This window comes from Phaethon aethereus (assembly GCF_964289735.1).
Source record: "Phaethon aethereus genome assembly, chromosome: 1".
Classification (NCBI taxonomy): Eukaryota; Metazoa; Chordata; class Aves; order Phaethontiformes; family Phaethontidae; genus Phaethon; species Phaethon aethereus.
Genome location: NC_138575.1, coordinates 75,861,716 through 75,882,437, shown reverse-complemented (window position 1 = coordinate 75,882,437; position 20,722 = coordinate 75,861,716). Strand labels below are relative to the sequence as shown.

At 40.3% G+C, this 20,722-nt stretch overlaps 2 protein-coding genes across 2 annotated transcripts in view; one reads left to right on the top strand and one right to left on the bottom strand.

The window, feature by feature from the left end:
* LOC309412023 (GTPase KRas) overlaps positions 1–8,344 on the top strand; it is a gene marked incomplete at both ends in the record, with an annotated part of 53,129 nt that extends 44,785 nt beyond the window's left edge. The window contains 7 exons of the mRNA XM_082008806.1: positions 1,257–1,359; positions 3,627–3,793; positions 4,747–4,891; positions 5,712–5,926; positions 6,593–6,760; positions 6,995–7,108; positions 8,075–8,344. Of these exons, the coding sequence (XP_081864932.1) occupies positions 1,257–1,359; positions 3,627–3,793; positions 4,747–4,891; positions 5,712–5,926; positions 6,593–6,760; positions 6,995–7,108; positions 8,075–8,344 (1,182 nt within the window). The remainder of the gene's footprint in view (positions 1–1,256; positions 1,360–3,626; positions 3,794–4,746; positions 4,892–5,711; positions 5,927–6,592; positions 6,761–6,994; positions 7,109–8,074) is intronic.
* Positions 8,345–8,796: 452 nt separating this feature from the next.
* The window catches only part of IRAG2 (inositol 1,4,5-triphosphate receptor associated 2), a gene marked incomplete at both ends in the record, with an annotated part of 39,047 nt that continues 27,121 nt past the window's right edge, over positions 8,797–20,722 (bottom strand). The window contains 16 exons of the mRNA XM_082014257.1: positions 8,797–9,040; positions 10,136–10,240; positions 10,419–10,520; positions 10,997–11,061; positions 11,165–11,242; positions 11,906–11,949; positions 12,844–12,991; positions 13,847–13,981; positions 14,429–14,569; positions 15,118–15,145; positions 15,232–15,286; positions 16,109–16,181; positions 16,320–16,402; positions 18,569–18,685; positions 18,812–18,876; positions 18,960–19,006. Coding sequence (XP_081870383.1) covers positions 8,797–9,040; positions 10,136–10,240; positions 10,419–10,520; positions 10,997–11,061; positions 11,165–11,242; positions 11,906–11,949; positions 12,844–12,991; positions 13,847–13,981; positions 14,429–14,569; positions 15,118–15,145; positions 15,232–15,286; positions 16,109–16,181; positions 16,320–16,402; positions 18,569–18,685; positions 18,812–18,876; positions 18,960–19,006 — 1,530 coding nt within the window. The remainder of the gene's footprint in view (positions 9,041–10,135; positions 10,241–10,418; positions 10,521–10,996; positions 11,062–11,164; positions 11,243–11,905; positions 11,950–12,843; positions 12,992–13,846; positions 13,982–14,428; positions 14,570–15,117; positions 15,146–15,231; positions 15,287–16,108; positions 16,182–16,319; positions 16,403–18,568; positions 18,686–18,811; positions 18,877–18,959; positions 19,007–20,722) is intronic.

The window sequence follows — 20,722 nt, the reverse complement described above, 5'->3', positions numbered from 1 at the left end:
ACGAGAGGGCTTTCCCAATACTGTTTCCGTTTGCTGGATTCCCTTCATCAACACTCCCCAATGGTGCATGTGGGCTTTGGGGGTTGTGGCGGTTGCTTGGCTCTGTATTCTTGTATCATTTGTGACCTGCAGATGAAATGACTCGGGTTCTCTATCTAAAATTTCTGCACAAATAACTGCAAACTGTCATGTTTTACACCTTAATACCTTTGGAGCAACTATCTTTGCCTTTTTCCTTTTCGGTCCCTGATGCCTTGTAGTGAATCAGTGCCTGAATCCCATTTTTCTTGGTTCCTTTTTTCTTTTTTTTTTACATGACAGAAGATCTTCTCTTTTGGCATTTTTCACCTACATTTTTCAGACTTTTTTCAAGCTCCTCATTTCATTCCTTCTGTTTTTGTTTTCTAGGTCTTACTCTCTTTCTCTCAGTCCAGTTTTTTGAATTTTCCTGTTCCCTCTGAAGACTCCACTTCTCTCCTCTACTGCAGCCTCTCCTCCTGTCTGGCTCTGCCTTGAGTTCTCCCACGTTTACATACGTAAACACTTCTTTCCCCTCACCTTCTGTCCTGCTTTGGGAGGTGTGTGTTCCTCCCACGCACGGGCAGGCACAGTGCAGGGCACAGGAGGTGCCTGTGCCTCCAGAGGGATGGCTCGCGCACTGAACTGCCTTTTGTCCCCTGCTATGCTTCCAGAGGAGTCTGCTAGGACAGGAATGAATTTGTATCTGGGTTGGAAATTTGGCTGGAAATCTAGGGTAATGTTTTGAAAAGAGAAAACGGTGTGAGAAAGGGAACAAATATCACGGGCAAGGCACAGGCTCAGACTGCAAATGGGGGTTCTGGCAGAGTTTCAGTGTGGCTTTGGCTTAAGTTTTCTTTGTGTCACCCTTCTAGCTGTAAAGTCAGTGTAAACGTAATTTTTGAGTGCACACGCTGCTAAAAAGGTTAAGTGCTTATATGGTACTTGGGGAGCTTGAGATGGAATTTGCTGTGGAAATGAAGTAATTACTTCAGGTTTATCTCTATTTATATATCCAGGTGCAAAGTTGGAGAGAACCTTTAATCAAAACTATTTTTGCTGGCTAGGTGGGAATGATTTCTCCTAAAGCCTTGACTCTGTAGTAAGATTGGTGCAAAAGCTGCTGGAGGAGTGGGACTCTATTCTTTCTCCTTGGGCCTCCTTGAAGGAGGTGATACCCTCTTCTTTCTTGTGTCTGTGTCTGACTAAGGGAAAAATGTCTTTTGCTTTTTATATAGAGTGATCTCTCATTCAAAGAAAACAGCAACAGCATAACTGATCCAAATGAGATGGAGGAGGAAATTGAGAAGAAACCAGAAATCTTGGACATAGCATCACAAGGTATTTGGTTAGGTTTTATGTGCAGCATTACAAAAGTACTTACTCTAAATATTTAATTTTATATATGGAAACATTGTGATACAGATATCAGTGTGAATGGAACAAAGTTTATATTGATGTTTTGATAACACTTGAGTTTTGTTGACATTTCTGTTAATGATTGTTAAATGCAGGGAGAAAATAGGACAGCTAGGAAAATGGATTTTGTCCCCACACTTATTTTAATTCATTTATTATTTACGTTTATGTTCATGTACATTTACATATTATTATGCATATGTTTATGTATGTGTGTGTGTGTATGTCTCACCCGTAATCTTTATGAATCTGCCAGGCTGTCAGGTGAAATTGACTTCCTCAGAAAAAAAATGATTCAAATGCCTATAATGGTAGGTATGCAGGTAGTGTAGGTGTTACCGAGTGTTACTTAAATGTGTGCTTAAAGCGAGATACGTGCTGATATACTTTGCTAAAAGAGGGCCTAATTCTAGGAACTGAAATTGTTTATGTGTCCCACATAAGTTTAGTTACAAATTGCTTCAATGTTGTGGTGCCCTTTGGTTTAATAAGTGAGTTTTCTTGCAGTACTATCTTAAATAAATTAACTGCAAAATATTGAGCACAGTTTAGCTGGACTGTACACCCTTTTCCTTGTTGTAAAAAAACCCCCAACAAAACCAAACCCCACCCCACAACCCTTTCTGCTGAGCACAGTCCAAGCAACCAGTTGTCGGACTAGACCATAAAGACCACCCAAACAAGGTGGTTTTTCAGGATAATTTAAAGAACTTGGGCTTCATTTGGAGGAATTTGCTGTTTTATTTCAGTAAGGCTTTGAAAATCCCTACTATAGTATTAGGTTGAAATGTATGTGCACTGAAGTGTACTGATTATACCTGAATGTCTTCAAGCTTGTTTATCTATCTGCTTTAATATGGAGAGAAGGCTTATGAAACTATGCTTTTGCTGGCATGCTAATGATTTGCAAAGCCATTCGACCACTTTTCAGAGCAGAGTTTGAAAGGATACTCAGTTACCACAAATTCAGTGAAAACAGGCAGGCAGGTAGACGAGAGGCAAAACTCAAGAATGAAACAGCAGGGAAAAGAGCAAGAACTGCTGCAGTTCTCTGGATTTAACTTCATTGTACCAGTGTTAAGAATTCAGTTCAGCTTGGGAGAATGAATAATTTTGTTTAGAAGACACTTAAATATTTTTGTATTATTATTTTAAAAAGCAAGTTACAGTGCAAGCTACCACTGTGGGTGGTAGTAAGATGGCTTTTACTTCCTGTAAATTTTTTGCTCGGAATAACTGCAAAAGGACATTATGTTGTTGTGTGAATACAGTAGAATAAAACCTCTGCCTAATGCAACTAAATCTGACATTATAAAATTAACATCATTTTCACTTGTTTTTTAAAAAGCTTGAAAACAGTTTTATATAAATATTTGTCTTTTTTTGAGGTTATCTCGCTCTCTTAACAGCAAATTTCATAACACCTACAGTAGCTGTTTTACGGTATTGAACACTTTTTCCTTGATCCCTGTCAATGGTAACTTCCGTCCTCCTTCTGTAACATCCGGTGCAATGTTTTACGTGGGCTTGTTTGTTTGGTTTTCTTTAAAGAAAATATTTATAGTCCTTTTTTTGTCCCTGGCATGCATGCCTTCTAATAACATTTTCCAGTTAATTAAAACTTAAATTCATACATATATGTAACATATACATAATTATGCATGGAAAAAATTTGACATGTCTTTGATACCCGAAATTTTTTGTTTCATGTTAAATCCCTCCTGCTCTTCATAAATATCGTCTTTCACCTTCAGCATAGGACCTGTAGGTGCTTATCTTTTTATTTGCCTCATTTCTTTTCATACCAATATAATCTTACTAAACCTGTGCAGAATCTACTGTACTGTATACTTGTGAAATTTTTCTGTGATTAATGATGTCAGTCATTTCATCAGTAAAACCATATTCCTATATAAAGCATTTTGAATTGACTATAGAGTTAGAGCAGAGGTTAATCTGTTAAAAAGCTCAGTACCAAAACAAGTGCTTTTCATTGTCCAGCTGTCTGTCTCTCTTAATTGTTAAAAGATTTGGGAAACACCAGTAGATGGTGCTGAGACGCTGCGGAGTATAAAGCACTTCACGCATATGGGCTTTTTGTGCAAAAGTGAAAAATAATAGAAGTGGGAAATCTCAGTGTCTTACTTGAAGCAGTAAGTTAACTCATGTTGTTTGGTTGTTTAATTTAGTTCAGGATCCACTGATGCAGGGAGAGACAAACGAAAAAGAAGAGGTGATAACTGATGAGCACGTTGTTGATTTGCAACAGTTTGTGCCGGTGGGTGGTGTGTACCACATTGCTGTACTGCAGCTTCCACCTCAGGTCAAACAAGTCAAGGACTGGAGTATGGTGGAGGTGAGTGAGGAAAGAGATTCCACCCCATGCAGTCCTCTTCTCTGTCGTCCTTGAAGAGCCGTTCCCGGGGTGTGTTGCCACTGTATGTATGCAGTGTACAGGAGCTCCTGAGCAGTGAACTAAAGGACCAAGTTTTCACATCATTCTTCAGTTGTGCTTGGCCAATTTTCTGAAGCAGCTGGGGGAAGAGATCGGCCTGCACTTTGAGAGGTGTGTGCTCCATCAGTGCCCATCAGCATGGCTAGCACAGGTCGTGCTGGAAAGTGCTCTTGGCCAAAGTAAAAGCAAAGAGAGAAGTTCTTAGTTTTTCATATGTGAAAGGTACACTTCAAGAGGGCTGGTAGCAAAATTACTGCCGATTCAGTTACGGACCCTGCAAGATATTTGAGGGCTATCGCCAATGTGTTCTAGTTTTCCCACTCATGGAGCCTGATGCAGCACTAACCTACAGCACCGTCTTTACTGTGTGACACTGAAAACCTTTAGTAAGTGAAGTGCCCGTATGAACTGAGGAAGTGGGACTGTGGGTGGATCAAGAGGCGTGGGATCTTCCTTCCCAGCTGAGCACACAGACCTGCATTACCAGGCGCGTGTGACCTCTTCCATTCCCTTTGACTCTGTGTGGACAAAGTGGAATGTTACCTGCTTTTGCCTCTCAGGGGCTCTTGGTTTTTTTTGGCGGCTGTGGATCTATTAAAAAATTGACTATTCTCACTGTGTGGCGCTGCCTTAAGGGTGCCACCCACAGCAGATGAAGGGGTCAAAGGCCTGTTAGGAGGCACCCTTCTACTGTCGTCAGTGTTGTAGCTAGAAATGTGCAACATTAGCAAAGCATTTTAAATGGTGTATTAGGAAACTCTGCAGGCAATTAGGTGGACTTACTTAAAACAAAAAAAGTAGACTATTGCATTTTCTAATAAAACTTTACCTGTCTTTTTCCCATCTTGCCAAAGTTACTTGATGGTGGGTTGGAGGCATACTCATATCCCCCAGAACAGGCTGAAGCTGCCACACATCCACCAATACAGATAACCCTTAAGCTTTCAGATGATGTGATGTATTTTGAAGATCCTGTGATAGCCCGATGGGATCCTACAGGTACCAACTTAGGACAGAAATCTCTCTTAAATTTCAACAGTGGAATTTGTACCCGAGTGGGACTATTTCCAGAACCCAGCTGTGAAAATAAGAGCCAATTCACAGCCCAGAAATAATTTGGGGTCTTCAGTATTACTTGATTTGAGGTTTGGTTTTTTTGGTTCTGTTTTGTTTCTGCATCATATCTAATAACAGACTGCTTGGTGCGGCTTTTTACTGTAGCTTTTTAATATGAATGGAAAAATATACACACCATTGAATGGGCAGTAGTACAACTGTGTACCACAAATCAAGTTTTGCTAGCATGAAGTCATGTAAAAAGTCCACTTTGAACCAAATTAGCTCCTAACTAGCTACATGTATTAGTATTAAGTTAAAATACAAAAATTAAATGTTAAAAACCAAATGTGATATTCTAGTTCAAGTACAACAGACCTCTGACTTTACATTAATGAAAGAGAGTAGAACCTATTAAAACAACAGTGTGACAGTTGAAATTACTGTTGAAAATGAGCTTGTGGACTACTAGATAGCAAGTAAAAAAAATGAATTACATTACATTAATAGTTGTAGTTCTTCTGAGATTAAGGAGAAGCTTTCCTCTCAAAATTAGACCAATCTTGTACTTAAAGACAACTAAAATGAGGGGAGATTTTGCCTTAAGTGAATTCTTTTTATTTTGTGCCTAATGTTTTACCTTAACTCTGAATAGTAGTTAACCTGGGATGTCTTTACTAACTAACTAATTTTTCCCCAGTACATATCAGAAGCAGAAGCTTTTACGTATACATCTTTGTGCTTTTGCATCCCTTTTGTAAAGGGCAGCAGTGGAGAACTGATGGCATTGGCAACATAACGTATGTAACGCAAGAGAAGAGTATCACCTTTGAGATGGACGCCTTCTATACAGTAGCACTTCTCCAGGATGCCCATCTCAACATGCCGTATCAGGCGTGGGAATTGCAACCTATTGGTATGGATGAAGCCCTACTTACAGTTACTACAGTCTTTGCAATGATTCAGATACAAGTTAAGGTACAGTAAATAATTTTTCTTTAATAAAAGACTTGCAGCTTTTTTTTATTCCCAAAAGAATTATTACAGTGTCCTTAATTAAGAACTTGGGAAGCTTCCACAAGAGCAATTTGAATCTCACTCTACCTGGTTGAAAATGAGGGAGGATCTGTTCCTTTCTGAACACTGTAAGGAAAAGAGAGTGAGCAATTTAATTTCAGTTATTTTCTGTGAACTGGTCAGAAGAAAGCAAAGTTCCCGTAAGTGCTTTGATATTGATACTACCTTGCTGAATTCAGAACTGTTTCACCAGCTAGAGACTTAAAAATTGTTCCTCTCTGCTCCCAACTATACCAAGAGAAAAAAAAGCATTTCAAGCAACCTACTACTTTGAAGGTTCATGTTGTGCATCATCATTATCCATGTGCTCATTGCCATATAAATCAGTTCAGTAACAGGTGTGATTTTGAAAGGGTCTGTGTGAGCATAAGCTTAGACCATCATCATTTCTGAAATCCTACAGACAAGTGCCTTTCTTCAGGATCTGTGAATGAAAGTTTACAGCTCAGTGGCAGATATGTATGCAATATCCAGAATAGCAAAGATATGTCAGTATATTTTGATGCCTAAAGCAGAAAATAGCTTTCATGACCAGTAAGTTGCTTTCACTGGTTTGTGCAACAACAGGATAATCAGTGCATGTTGTCTTCAGTAGTGGTGGAAGAGAAGGATGTGCTTTCCCACATCACAGGAAAATGGACAAGTCCAGTTGCCCTAAGAGCAGTTTTGAAAAAAGCTGGTGTGAATATTTTCCCAGGAGAGTATTCTCACAAGTATGTCTCTGTGAACAAGAAGGTGAGTGCAAGAGTGTATGGTTTACATGTTGTTTTTTTCCATCTGTTTTTCATTTAGGTAACATTTTCTTGTGTGAAAACCTGTTGTGCAGAAGCAGGGGGCAAGTATGGAAGTGTTCTGCCAGCTTAGCCAGTGGATTTTGGTTAAAGCAAGCTTTTTCTTACATTTGTATGACAGGGAATTAGACTGACTGGTAGGCATATGTATTTTCTAACTTGTACTTTTGTGTTACAGGCTCCCCTAGCAGAAGTCCGGGCCTATCAGCAGATGGCACTGGTTGCATCTGCTTTTGCTTTTGCCTGGAGCAAATGGAATCTAGAAGCAGGTCAAGAGCAAGTAGTGTTCAAGGTTTGTGGTTTTAGACTAAACTTCTAGAGAAAACCAGCACAGAGCTCTGTCATAGTTAGACAGAAACAATTAACTTCTTTAAGTAACACTTATCTCGAGTGTTGTCTTCAACCCCTGCATACACTCTCTTAGTGCAGCAGTTTTAAGACTTAGGCTTGACTACTTTGCAGTGCTCAGCAAACCTTCAGAGCCTGCTTCTCCACTGCTTCGCAGCCCATGCAGGTGTGAGGTGAGACACATCTCCCTAGCAAAGACACTTGCTCATGTGCCAGGATGTGTAACTGTGAGCTGACCAGCTATTGAGGCTTTAGCCAAGGCTGGGATGATGGGGGCTGGATGCTGATTTTCATGAGGTGTCCTACTGTAGGGGGGGCCTCTGAACAGCAATCTAATCTGCAAGGTCAAATTAATATCTGGAAATTTCTTCTTGCCCATATGGGGTTTCATTTGTTTGCTACTGTAAAGGATTGATTTGCTTCCATCTGCAAATTAAAATGCATGTGGTTAAAACTTTGCCCAGGCAGTCAGAAAAATAGTCCCAGTTGTGGTTGCAGATACAGAACAGACCACCCTTGAACTCTCAAGCAGCTTTCCTACTCTCTTGAGTTAAATGCATGTGACATATACATACAAATATTTAGCCTAATACTTAATCCCAGGAGCAAGAACTAAAACAAGTGATGCCTGTCACACCTAGCTACTCCCTCCACAGGAGTCAGGAGCAGTGAGAAAGCTGCCAAACCTTGCATTTTACAGAAGCAAACTAGATGGAAGGTTGTGGTGTTGATACCGTACCTGGTAGACAGTCTCTTAGGCACAGAGTGCTAATACTGTTTTTGGAGTTTAAAGCAGGGCCTTGGTTTTGTTTCTGCATTACAGTCATGAGCATACAAGAATTTAATACTAGAATGGGTAGTCTGTCAGTGTGTCATCTTTCTTACAGCACTTTTTTTTTTCCTGCAACAGGTAAGTGAGCATCTTAAAGCAGATTCTGTCAAAGACTGGTCTCTTTACATGTTTAATGGTCAGAAAGCACAAAAGCTCAAGATTACTGAAACCAGTGAAGCTTTTTCAGAAGAGCTAGAAGAAGATTCTGAATTTCACTCCACACTCTACCATATGCTTAAAGACTCTGCCAGCACAGCAGCAATTGAGAAAGTGGAAACAGCTAGCTTCCTGTTTATTGATGTCATATATCAGCTATTGCTTGCTACAAGACTTTTAACATACTCTTAAATACTGCATGCTTTCCTTTAAAACTTTATTACCAAAAGCTCTCAAAGTTACATTTCAAGTCTTAAATCCTTTTCTATTCAAATCACTGAAACAGCTTCAATGACTAAAATGGCAAACATTCCATTTTTGTTAAAGCAAAATAAGTTCTTCATTCTCTTGTGACTAGACTGCTTAGTCATATTTATTGTTAGCTGTGTTCCAAATCACTAGCCTGAATGGAACCAAGACGCTTGTAGGTACTTGTAAAGAAAGATGACTTGTATCAGAAGGGGGAGGGGAGGGGAAGGAAGTATTTTTCAATTTCAAGTCAAGTCATGCTTTTAAAAAAAGCAAACAATCTCCCCAAAAGACATCCACAACCCAAACACATAATCTTAAATACACTATCTATCTCAGCTTCTCATACCGTCATCCAGAACTCAGAAGTATAACTACAAAAGTCAGAGCCTTTGTTATACTGGGGGTGGTCCATTGTGTTGAAGTCCTGTGTATGGCCACAACAGTTGCTGTAGTGAAGTCCAGGAGTCCCCAGTTCCTACAGGTGCTGCATCTGCTGGTCTTTGAAGAGACAGCCCAGTGAGGAAGCTTGTAAGAGCAGCAAGCAGTACCAGGATGGAAACAGAAACCCAGAGAGTTTTGTTAGCGTTGGAAAATGAAGTCTTGAAATGGGATGCCCATGATGACATTAAATTGCATCTGCACAGAAAAGCAAGGTCAGAGTGGTTCAGTTTTTCTTCAAAACTTGGTAAACCTTCTTCCCATGCCACTTCCCCACCCCAAAAAACCCTAAAGCAGATCCTTAACTGTCAAAAGTGATGAGGTTGTTACTGTATTGGGAGCTGTGTACAGTGGTATCTTACATTCTGGGTTTAAAATGCAGACCTCAGTAAGCAGGCTCTTGCTAAGCTGTTAGGTGACTGACCCAACTCATAAGACCACCCCTGCTCCCTGTACCACACACAGTTTCTGAAGGGGACTCACGAAAGCTGCCTTGCAAATCATCAAGAAATCTTCCTTGTAGAAAGCACTGAAAGTACTGGCCTTATGTTTTATTGTTTTCTAGGGCTTTGGTGCCTTCCTTGAGGTTAGGGAGAAGTCTTGCTCACTCTGACTATCCAAATCCTAGACTTCTCATGACATCAAGTACCTCCATCGTTAACAAACAATGAAAAAAACCCCAATATATATCTGTTCTTGCCGCCTTCTCAGTTTTACACGCTAGCGTAATTGTCTCGTCTCCCCCTTTGATCAGGAATGCTCACAGTGGAGGCTTAGCGTAGGATATTCATATGGAATAAAAACAGTTTCTCTGCAGAAACAGCAGACCTCCTTTCCTCTAAGGAAGGAACTTCCAAGGGATACTTGCTGAGGACAGCACTCTCCTCCTTGACTTGAGATATTCCAAGAAGTTAACTGGAATAGTCTGGAGTTAGTCATGGTAACTACTTGTGTCTCAGTGTGTGCAAAGCTGCTGTTAAGTTTTGCACAGGCCTCAAATCCTTGATCATTTTTAGAGTATGTGTTAGCATGACCTGGTGGCCTAGCTGTAAGAGCTGTCACAGAGTAACCAAAAGAGGTGGGATCATAGCATGAGGCTCCTCTACCTCACCATTTCAGATTAGTAATGAATCTCTTGTGGGGTGAGTCTCTGGCACCTGACATTACTTATTCCCAGTTGGTTTGCTTAAGAAGTCAGCATTAACCACCAAACCAAAGCTACCACTTCACATCCTCTTCCCATGTCCGCCACCCAAACACTGCTTTACCTCAGAGTGATGTGAGAAAACTTACACTGACTCTAGGTTCCATTTTGATGAACGTTTTCCTTTTTCAGAGATGCTTTCCTTCCTTGACAGTTCTTCTTGTACTTCAGCAGGTGATTCCAACTGCTCATTTCTGTAAGCAAGCATCAACAGTTCCAAAGTTTTCCATCAAGCATTCAGCTTGACAGAGCTCAAAGCTTGACTTTACAGCCCTGATCAGGTGGTGGACAGTTAAGAGTTCATTAAAACAAACCAACCCACCCTACACACACCCCCACACCCACCTCGGAGGATGTCTGTGTTGAACTTACTTTGTTTCAGAATGTTCGTTGTCATACTCTGCCCAGGAATATGTGCTAATGAACCGCTGTAGTGAAGGACGCTTCTCATTTTGCTTTGCTCCTAGTCGTCCCCTGTCATTTTTTAAACAAATTTGCCTTAATTTCCCCTGTCGGATATATAGCTGGAGATTAGAAATTCAGCAGTAGCCTACTCATTTGGGTAGGCCTTAGACAAATAAATTCCAACATTAGTTGCCTGAAATTAGGATTTTTTTTTTTTTTTTCCAAAAAAAAAAAACCAACCCACCCCAAACCCAGATCCATCAGTGCCAGCTGCTTACATTTCATATTTTAGTTCAACATCAAGAAAGTCATGGTAATTTTTTAAAACTCTCAACTCTTAATAAAAAAATTATATATAAAAAAAAAGAGCTCTAACATTTAGTCATGAAGACTCATATTTACCTATTGAAGCATGTAAAACTAATGGGAAATGTGTAGCCTAAACATTATTATACCTCAAGATGCTCCATAAGCTGCTTAATACAGGCACAGTTAGAGTTGAAAAATATTTAACCCTATTCAAAGACAAGCCCAAGTAACTTTACCAATTGCTTGATCTCCTGTTGAATTTATCACTTCGTTCATCTCCATCAGGTTCATGGAGCAGGGCCTGGAGAAGAAGTTTCAGACTTACTATATCTGCATTTTCATGCTTCAGCTGAGACAGTTTTGAGAAGGTAAAGCACCTCCGCCACCTGGGAACCCTTACTTACCAGCGGCAGCCCAATACCTGCATTTCCAGCACTCCTAGGCAACGCTGCAATGCTAACTCTTCGTAGGGATGACGATGGCTATACAGATAAGAGGCATTACTGACTATCAAGGAATGACTGGATTACTCACTGATCACATAAAATACCATCTGTTTTTATACAAAGTGTATAAAAAAAAGTTGATACTTAGCTTGAAGTGACACACAAATCAAATCATAAGCACAGCCCAAACCATATTCTTTAAAGCAGCATCTTTCCGCATTAACTGCTTTTTCCCTGCTAAGCATCTGAAGTGAGGCTGGCTGCACAGCTTCCAGCAAAATACTAAAATTGAAGGCGTGTCAGTTCTCATAATGGTGCTCACAGGAATTCCTATGGTCTATATGAATTGCTCCCATCTATTTTTTTTTTTTTCCCACTCCCTCTCTGCTAAACCCTTCTTCTGTAGCCCTGATGAGAACCATATATCAACAATATTTCCTAACCATTCATGACAGCACAGCTATTTCAGCTTCTGTGAACACTTCATCTTCTAAGTGGGACCACATGCAGTTCCCTCAGGTTGGTGGGCACGACTGAAAAAAACATATCCTCGTGTTTGATAACATCAGCCCATATTTGAGACAGAGAACTACAGAGTCAAGCATGTAGCAGAGCACCAGCACATGACAAGGCAAACACATGAACACACACACTTAAAAACACATTTGAAATTTCATGTTAAGCTGTAACAGCCATTACCTTAAAGTTAAAAGAATTTGGTAGTTTTTTATTTGTAGATTCATCTGTGAAGAGATCAAACAACAGAAAGGCTTACAGGAATGCAGTGAGCTTTATTTACAACTAAAGGTCTGACTTTTTGCAGTATCTGTTTAAGTGAAGAGTGTATCAGAGTACTCTCAGAAAGCAGAAGAGAGCACTTTTTTCCTGAAAACTCAATTTCATTACGTAAGTTTATAATAGTCACACATTACATATCCCCTACAAGCATCAATTTCTGTGGCTATCATTAAAGGTATTCTTCTGTTATCGAGGCAGTGTCCCTGCTACAGGACAATCTTTTACAGTCAGGAAGGAACAGCCTGTGATTCAGATGGCTCCTGCGAGGATTTTACCAGCGTGCAGGACGGCCCTTTCTGTTTTTAAAAATATGTGCTCTGTTTTTCAGAAGAATTTAATCCTTCTCTGGCAAAGCCACAAGTACACAGCGCCATCTGAAAACGTGACCACTGTACCATCTGCTTAGAGGGGGAAATTCAGAGCACCTGCACTTAAGGAGTCTGTGATTCCTATTTAGAAAAGAGCAGGAAGCATCTGTAGAGATCAGTCAAAGCTCAGCTACCTTGAAATAGCTACTGGGAATGCTCCAGTGTGAGGGAGCACCCAAATTTACCGCTCACAAGGAATAAGATTATCACCACGACACGCAATGAACTTTTCGAAAAGCCAGAATATTACTGCATACTTGCAATGTCCCCCTCTGCCCAGAGCTTCACGACAGTTTACATACAACTCTAGTTTCAGAGAGCTGTATCTAATACCGTTAGTAAATTGCTTTTTTTAGGAAAGGAGAAAACACAGTCATATAACCCCTCCACCTAATATGTTAAGTTTAAAATAGTAAGTGTCTATCTGGCAGGTGCTAGAAAGAGAAAAAGACAAAGCAGCTCTTCAGTTACCTCGATCTCCAAGTGAACTGAAAGATCTCTCATTCTGGAGCAGGACCTGTTTCAGCTCCTCAAGTTCTGCATGTTCTTTTGTGTACATGCGCTTCAGGTTTTCCACATGCTGAATCATTACTTCCACAGCCTTGCTGACACGGCTTTCCTAATAGAGCAAGTGCAACAGCAGAAAGAAAAAGGAGTAGCTCTTTGAGGAACTGCATCATGTTTAGATTTTAAGTCTTCCCTCCCCACCCCCACCCCCCCGTAACCGTCTATTCTCATCTTGTATCACTGTGATGCAACATCTTCTCATTTTTGTCTGCCCTTTCAACGTTTCACCACAACCCATCTCCCAACATGTGCCCGAGTGACACAGGTCTCACGTCCCCAGTGATTATTCTTATACTAAAATAAATTAGTCTCCATTTTCTGAGCCCTTACAACTCCTCCTCATCTCCTTCTCTAATCTACAGTCTCAGCTGCCACCACGCAGTTGCTAGTGTTGCCAAGTCATATTTTTCACACTGTTCTTTGGCATTATCCACAGTTACACATAACATTTGAGCAGGTCTTTGTAAGTCTCCATAGATTTAGCTTATTAGCTGCCCTTTCCACAAGGCACAGAACTACCGTTAGAGCATCAAGACTATTGTTACCACATTGCATTCTTGTGCTCTCCACTGTATACACCCCTCTGATGCGAAGTTTATTCTGGATTTTTGTGTGTTTGGGGTTTTTTGTTTGTTTGTTCTAGATCAGGACCATATTTCTGTTGTGTGTTTTTGCACAATGCTAGTGCAGTGTAGCTGCTCTCACAGTGCCTGGCATTCCTTATAACACACCAAACAGTGATCTGAGAAGAGAAAGCCAAGACTAAGCTGTACTGGTCAGTCTGCATTACAGAATTTGATTTGGGAATCTTGTGTATGTAATCAGAAGCCTAGCAAACAGATACTGCTATCCCTTTATATCTAGAAGCTTTTAACTTTGTACAAAATACATTTTCATGGAAAGTTACCTGATTAATAGCTCCCAACATCTCTGCTCTACTGGCAACTCGGGCTGCATACTGGCTGAGGAACTGCAAGCTTTTCTGCAACTTCTTAATAATCTCTTGCGCTTGGTTATCTTCTTCACACAGAGGAACTAAAGCCTAAGAGGCACATTGGTAAGAAAAAACAGTGTGAGCTGTCAGTAGAGAAAGAGGGGTGAACCCAGCTGATGATGCTGAGGAGTTGCGTCCAGGACCACAGAGTCACAAGATCAGCATCCAACATCCTGATCAGTGTAACTTGGATACAGATCTCCAGCAGGCAGAGGCTTCATCTTACCTAGCATAAAGTCAGCTGCAGATAGGGGTTCTTGCCCGACATCTCTGCAATAGAAAATTTCCCCACTGCCTGAGCGTACAATACACTCAGAAGGCAGCTACCTCTCAAATGCAAAGTCTCCCATATTTCAAGTACATCACTCAAGAACTTAGTTCAGATTTGCTTATTATGTATTACACACACAAATCCTAAAAAAAAGCACTGTGTTAAGTGAGACACTTTCACAACCATTCATCCTATCCACCCTACCAGCCTTGGCCATTACTAACCTCTAACATCTTTAGAGCATTTGTGATCTCCTTTTTCAAATTTTCTTCAGCCAAGTCTCGGGACCTTTCTTCAAGCTTCACTCTCTTGTCCAAAGTAAACAAGTCACATTTAAAACCTAAAGACAACCTCAGAAATTCAGCCTGTTGTGGGAAAGGAAAAGATTTCAGAATAATCCAAGGGATGCAGAAGCTTTTGAGGTAGATTTGGATACTGACATGACATTTGGGACTATACCCCACAAACAGTTATAGGAGAGCTACAGAAGAGAAAGCAAACATGGGCCGTTTCACCAAAGCCAGTCTTCCCATCTGTAGCGATGAGGGAAATAATCTGCAGCCAGAATAGGTGATACTCTGGCAGCACGCAGTGTGCCATCTGTGTCTTTTGACAAAAACTGTCTTAAATCAGCACATTCTACCTGGGACAAGGTCACAGCTATGCTCCTTCAAGCTTGCAAACAAATATTTTAGTAGTGACAAATCTTTTGTTCAGATTTGCCACCTTTTCCCATCTCCTCCAAAATTTCAATTGGGCTTGGAAAGACAGATCTCATAAGGCAACTTCTAGAAATATATCTAGTTTAAGCTACTCAGCACCATTCTTTTGTATGGGACAAGTTAATTGGGGCTTATCGACAAGATCTTTCTGTTGTCCGAGATACCTAAGGATACAAGCAGTTAAGACTTACCTCCACTTCTTTCTCATTAGGAGAGTCACTGTAGGGTAAGAAGAAACAATCATGTAATAGGCTGCAGCTTTAAATTCATAGCTGCAGGTGATCGTTGAAAATCAAAACACTTACGGCTCATTTTGCTTTGTTTTATCTGCTTTAATGCCACCTGCAGTGGGTGAACTCCCTGGGAAGAGAGAAGAAAAGTTCTCATACAAAAGTGAAAAAACAGCTTGTGAAAGTCTCTTAAGCTCCAACAGAAGCCACTGTTAAAAATTGACAGTGTTAATAAAAGTTTATCTTGCCAATAAATCTAATTTGTGTACATTGGAGTACATTATTATTATTATATGGAATACATTACAGTATTGGTAAGAGAGCGCAGCACTATCACTTGTACAAAGCCACAGGAGTTAGTTGTTTAGTTGGCTTCACCTGGCATGGCATTTAGTTGGTACAGGAATGATCAATTATAGGTTTTGTTTTAAGTCCCCAGCCCAGAGGCTCAGGATGTTACGTGACTTACATCACTAGCTTTTAGTGAACTCCAGAGGCAACAGGCGAGGTGATTAGAAGAGTGGAGATGTCTAAACACAGTTCAGTAGAAACATCACACTGCTTATCTACACCGTAGTACCCCAAACTCTAGCTAGCATAAAGGATGCTGTTTTACAAATATTTGGGGAGGGCAGGCATGCCAGAACTGTTTCAAATATCCCAACTCCTTTGCAACTTCCAAGTTGTCTCTCCTGTCTAGAGGAAGATGGAGCTGGTCAGATCAGTATCTGTAGAAATCAGAGAAGCAGGTTTTGCATGATAACATTTTCCTTCTCTCCATTGCTAATCCATTTTGGTCTCTAACTGCAGCTAACTATTCTTTAAAATGAACACCCCTTATAACAATTCATGTGGGGCAGGCAGCTCTCCGCAGCTCTTTACACAGGTCCTGACACAAGTGACCAAGGAATGCGCTTGACTTACACGAATGTGTTCAGCCAAAACCTCTTACCTTTCCTACTGGGTACCACAGCTGGTGCTTCCTCACTCTGCTTTTTATTATTTTTCTTTTCCTGGTCCACCTCCTAAAGGCATATCAGAGAATAGTTATAGCAAGGGAAGAGCCACAACACCACTGGAGGGGCCTGTCCCCTCCTGCAGTATTTTTCTTTGTCACTGCTCACCAAACCAGTGCTATGTTTCACTGCCACTGGGAGTCTTACCGGGTCTGGCTTTAAAATGTTTTGAAACGTGGTTTTGTGTTCTTCCATCATGGGGCAGAATTCCTTCTTGGTCAGATCCATTCCTGAGGAGAAATATTCCCAAAACCAAATGTAGCAGTAAAAAAAACAAACCTCCAACACCATGGACCAACATGGCTAAAAGAAATTAGAGCAAATGCCAGGAGGGAACATTGAGAAGGAGAGGAAGCAGCAAAGAACACTATAAAGGAAGAAGTATGATGATAATTATGTTTGGCTTGGAAAAAAAAAAATCCCATTAAGATGCGTTACATGTCTACAAGTGAGAGTATTACTCCTGGTTGTAGTTGCTCTAGCTGAAGTTGCAAGAGTTACAGTAACATTCCCTTGGATAAATGAATTTCATTATTTTGATACCAGCATGGTGGGGTTCTTTTTGTTTGTTTGTTATTTAAAGAGAAAGTTTATAATTAATTTTTATTTGGAATTCTATAAGCACAGGAATATATATAAAAAAAAATCCCATGCACAAACTAACAGGAGAAGTGATGAGTATTTGTAATTCTCTTCTTTCATGTTATGGAACATCCAGTGAAGTCAAGAAATAGATGCTGCTTCAGTTGCCTTCACAGAGGAGCTTGAGCACAACCAGGTCATGAAACACGTACAGTTGTTGTATTTCAGGCATCCATAAGCTTCAAATATAGTCTGACACTTGGACAGTCCTTTGTACCTAAAAGCTGAACTAGCAGGGTGCTGACAGAGCCGACAAAATAACTCTCTTTCCCAGAAGATGAGTGATGATGAACTGCTAAGTTCAGGAACTGATGATGCCAGTTCAAACGCAACACAGACTTTCAAGTGCTGCAATTTAGAACAACTTTAAAGCAGGCAAAAATAATCTCCAGGAAGACAGGTATTTAAAAGTTTTTAAAAGGAAAATATTTAAGAAACTGAAGAAAGTCCAAGAGTCACATTAATTTCTAGCTTACCAGTAACTCTGGTAGCTATTTACAGCTTTTAGAACATCTAGAAATGTTTTTTTCCCCCTTTTCTGTTTATGTAGTCATACACCCACACAGATGCAAACCAAAGAAATGGCATAGGAAAAACAACAACAACAAACAAACCACCTTCAGATTTGAAGTGCTTTCTCTTTTCATCCTTCACATGACCATCAACCTCTGCTTAGCACTCTTTTTCGTCCCTGCTGATTTTTGCAGCAGCCCTACATATCTGACCTGGCTCCCAAGCACCTTTAGAAGACATTGTGTGGTACTAGCAAAAACCACAAGTGGAGATTCATCAGTGTCTCTGTTCTAACACTAGAAATATTTTCTGTTCAGAGATGTACACCAGACAGCAGATTCTCAGACTTTAAAGCTATTTGGACTCTTTCTGATCTGTTTTGCATATCTGTTTCCGCCTTGCCAAAGGCACCCAGACCACATATGAAAATTAACAGTAAAGGCAAATTAGTAGAAAGAAAATACATTTAAGTGAGGAGACTGAGTTAGGTTTCAGGAAGAGAGTACTAAAGAAAGAAACAAAACTAAACAAGAAATTACCTAAATATAAGACTTTTTGTGGTCAAGGTTAAAAAAAATTGTTACAAACAAGCACGTACACGTATTCTGTGCTGCTTATTCAGATCAGCTTTTTTAAAAATAGCTTAAATACACTGTGTACACATACTCCAGTTTTGTTTTGCTTTTGGTTTTTAAGTGGAAGAAGCACCAATAGGTCTGGTAAAAGTAATTCTTCTGGGTGTTTATGGCTACAGCGAAAGACAGAACCATACACAAAGGCTTCTATCCTCATCTCTCCTTTTGACCAACTCTAGGTTCTTGTGCCCTCAGCATCAGTTTTAAAAGAGAACAAAGTGTTATTTAGTCTAGCTGTGTCACTTAACTTTTAAAAACAGTGAAAACATTCTGTCTCCTCCCCAAATTGCCTGAGGTTTCTTACCTATACAATGTCTTGCCAGCTGAGCAAGCATCAAGATTTCACTAAGTTATTTCATGTTTACTTCTGGCAGTGCTGTATGCTACCCGCTTCCTGTGAGTAGGTAAAAACTTATTCCTACTCAGAGTTTCAGGGAAGGTTGAGAGCACTTGCAAACAAAAGTGAAATTTTATGTTCAACAACATAAAAATCAAAAGTTGTCATTAAGTTATTTTTCTTACTCTGCTTCCTCACTTCAAAGATGTGCTGGAAGCAAGCAGTTTCCTCACTGCATGAGGGCCAGCGCGCTGCAGTGGTTACTGTACCTGACACAGGACCAGCCGGATCCTTATTGTTGTTTTTCTCCATTGCTACAGAAGTTGGCATATCTTCCTCTTTTTCACGTGAGCACTTGGGTGATTTTTCATCCATAACAAGGCAGCCTATAATGTCAGGCAACAGAAGACAGAGCTCTTGCTGTTCAGTACAGGTGCAGACTTGATCACATCTATTTCCAAGATTTTCAGTGCAAAAAGTTCTCACATCTGTGCCCCAAATTAAGGCCTTACCCGTTACTGGTGCAGTGCTTTCCGAAGAGGATGTAAGAACTTCTTGGGGTGATGTTAAGTGATCACTGCCAAAACAAAATTCTTTCAGATACTCATCCGTATTATACAATCTTGATAAAGACTTTTAAAAGCTTGCACAAAGCCTGACCTGGACGGGATCAGACTGGCTGGTAGTGAAGGCTCTGCACAGTCAATCTTAATAGAAAGAGAGAAAAGTTAGTATCAGGGAAGGGGTTGCCATGCGAATAGAAAATTCGTATGTCAAAGTATTTCCCCTAGCTGTGCCTAAATTATTTCAGCAGTGAAGAACTAGATAGTATGTGCATGAAGATTCATCTGCTAGTGTAAAGCCACCCATATATACAGTATGTAACTTAGCGTGTTATCATCATTAGGAGTGATAACTATGTTTTTGTAGAAATCTTATCTCAGGAATATCACGTTTTGCTTCCAACACACATTTTCAAGTGACCGACGTACATGTTACCATACCACTATTCTATCTTAATGCTGTGCATCAAGAGACATCCGTTTTCAAGGTCTTGACCTCAAACCCCACAAGTGAGGTGCAGACCACTTCACTTGGCTATTGATGTCAGACTCATTTAGGTAAATTAAAGTGTTACAATTAACAGCTCAACTGAGCAGATGATTCAGAACACAGAAAACTTGCATGTTGTGTTGTACATTTTAGTGCGTGTGTCTTTGAATTACACTGGTTTTCAATATTATATATAATAATTACCCAGCCAGTTCAGAAGGCTTCAGGCCTCCTTCTTTGTATGCAAACAGCAGAGAGGAATTCAGCAGTTAAAGGCTGCTATGTAGTTTTGCTCATGTTGCTTTAACCGCTATAGTGCTGTTCTGGACCCAAGTCTTATCACATCACAGACAAAACCAACATCCTCTTAAGTCTTTTAATATGGCAAGGGAGATACCGAACAGGAAATATCCCTCTTCTTCATTTCTCCCTGGGTAACTCCAATTTGTTTATTCAATTGATAGATGGGTCTCTATGGGTGAAAATACAGGGTGAAATAGAGGTTTAAAGGGTTAAGTTGGTAATGACTTTTGATGAACTCCACCCACTGCTGAAGAAGAGTGCTGAATAGAAGAAAAAACCTAACAAACCAAAAACACAACCTATCTCCAAGCAGAGACATACGAGGCTTTGGCTAGCTCCCTACATATCAAGCGTCCAAGAGCGCTACTGAGATAGGGGGATGACTACAACAGAAAAACCGTATCAGTGAGTAGTCACCTATGTTCTGGTATCTTCAGAGGACCCAGGAAACCCAGCAAAGTAGAAAAGGAGATGACCAAGGCCCCAGGTTACTTCTGAGAGCAACCGACTGCTCCCAGCATAAGTGCCTTCTCTCTCCTCTCTGCTCCCTCACCCATCAGAGCTTAACTGCACTCGCAGAGCCTTGCCCCAGCCAGCCAGATATTTCCTCTAATGCAAATCCAGGCTATTTTTATTCTTATTTGAATTCTCTATTAAGCTTAAGGAAGTACAGCATTGCATTTTTCTTGTTCAGGACATTAAGTCTAGAGGAGCATTGGGGAAGGAGAAGGTCAAAATGAATAGCATGTTGGAATGAAAACAAAAGAAATCTAAAGGGCTTTTAAAACACACACTCCCCCCCACTCAAGCAAAAAAACCCAACCCCTGCATCACCTGGGAATGACTAAAGGGATACATTATTCTACATGCCGTCTCCATCCCTAGGTAATCACATGGTCAGTGGTTTGTGTTTGCAATGAAGAAAAAACAACCCTTAATTCAGTGTTTAAAACTCCATATTGAGTGTGAGGATTGTGAGGTCCCATGGATTGCACAGGATACACTTAAAGAGAAAACACAACAAGAAGAAGGAAAACCCACATTCTAGATTTCCTAATAAAATCTGT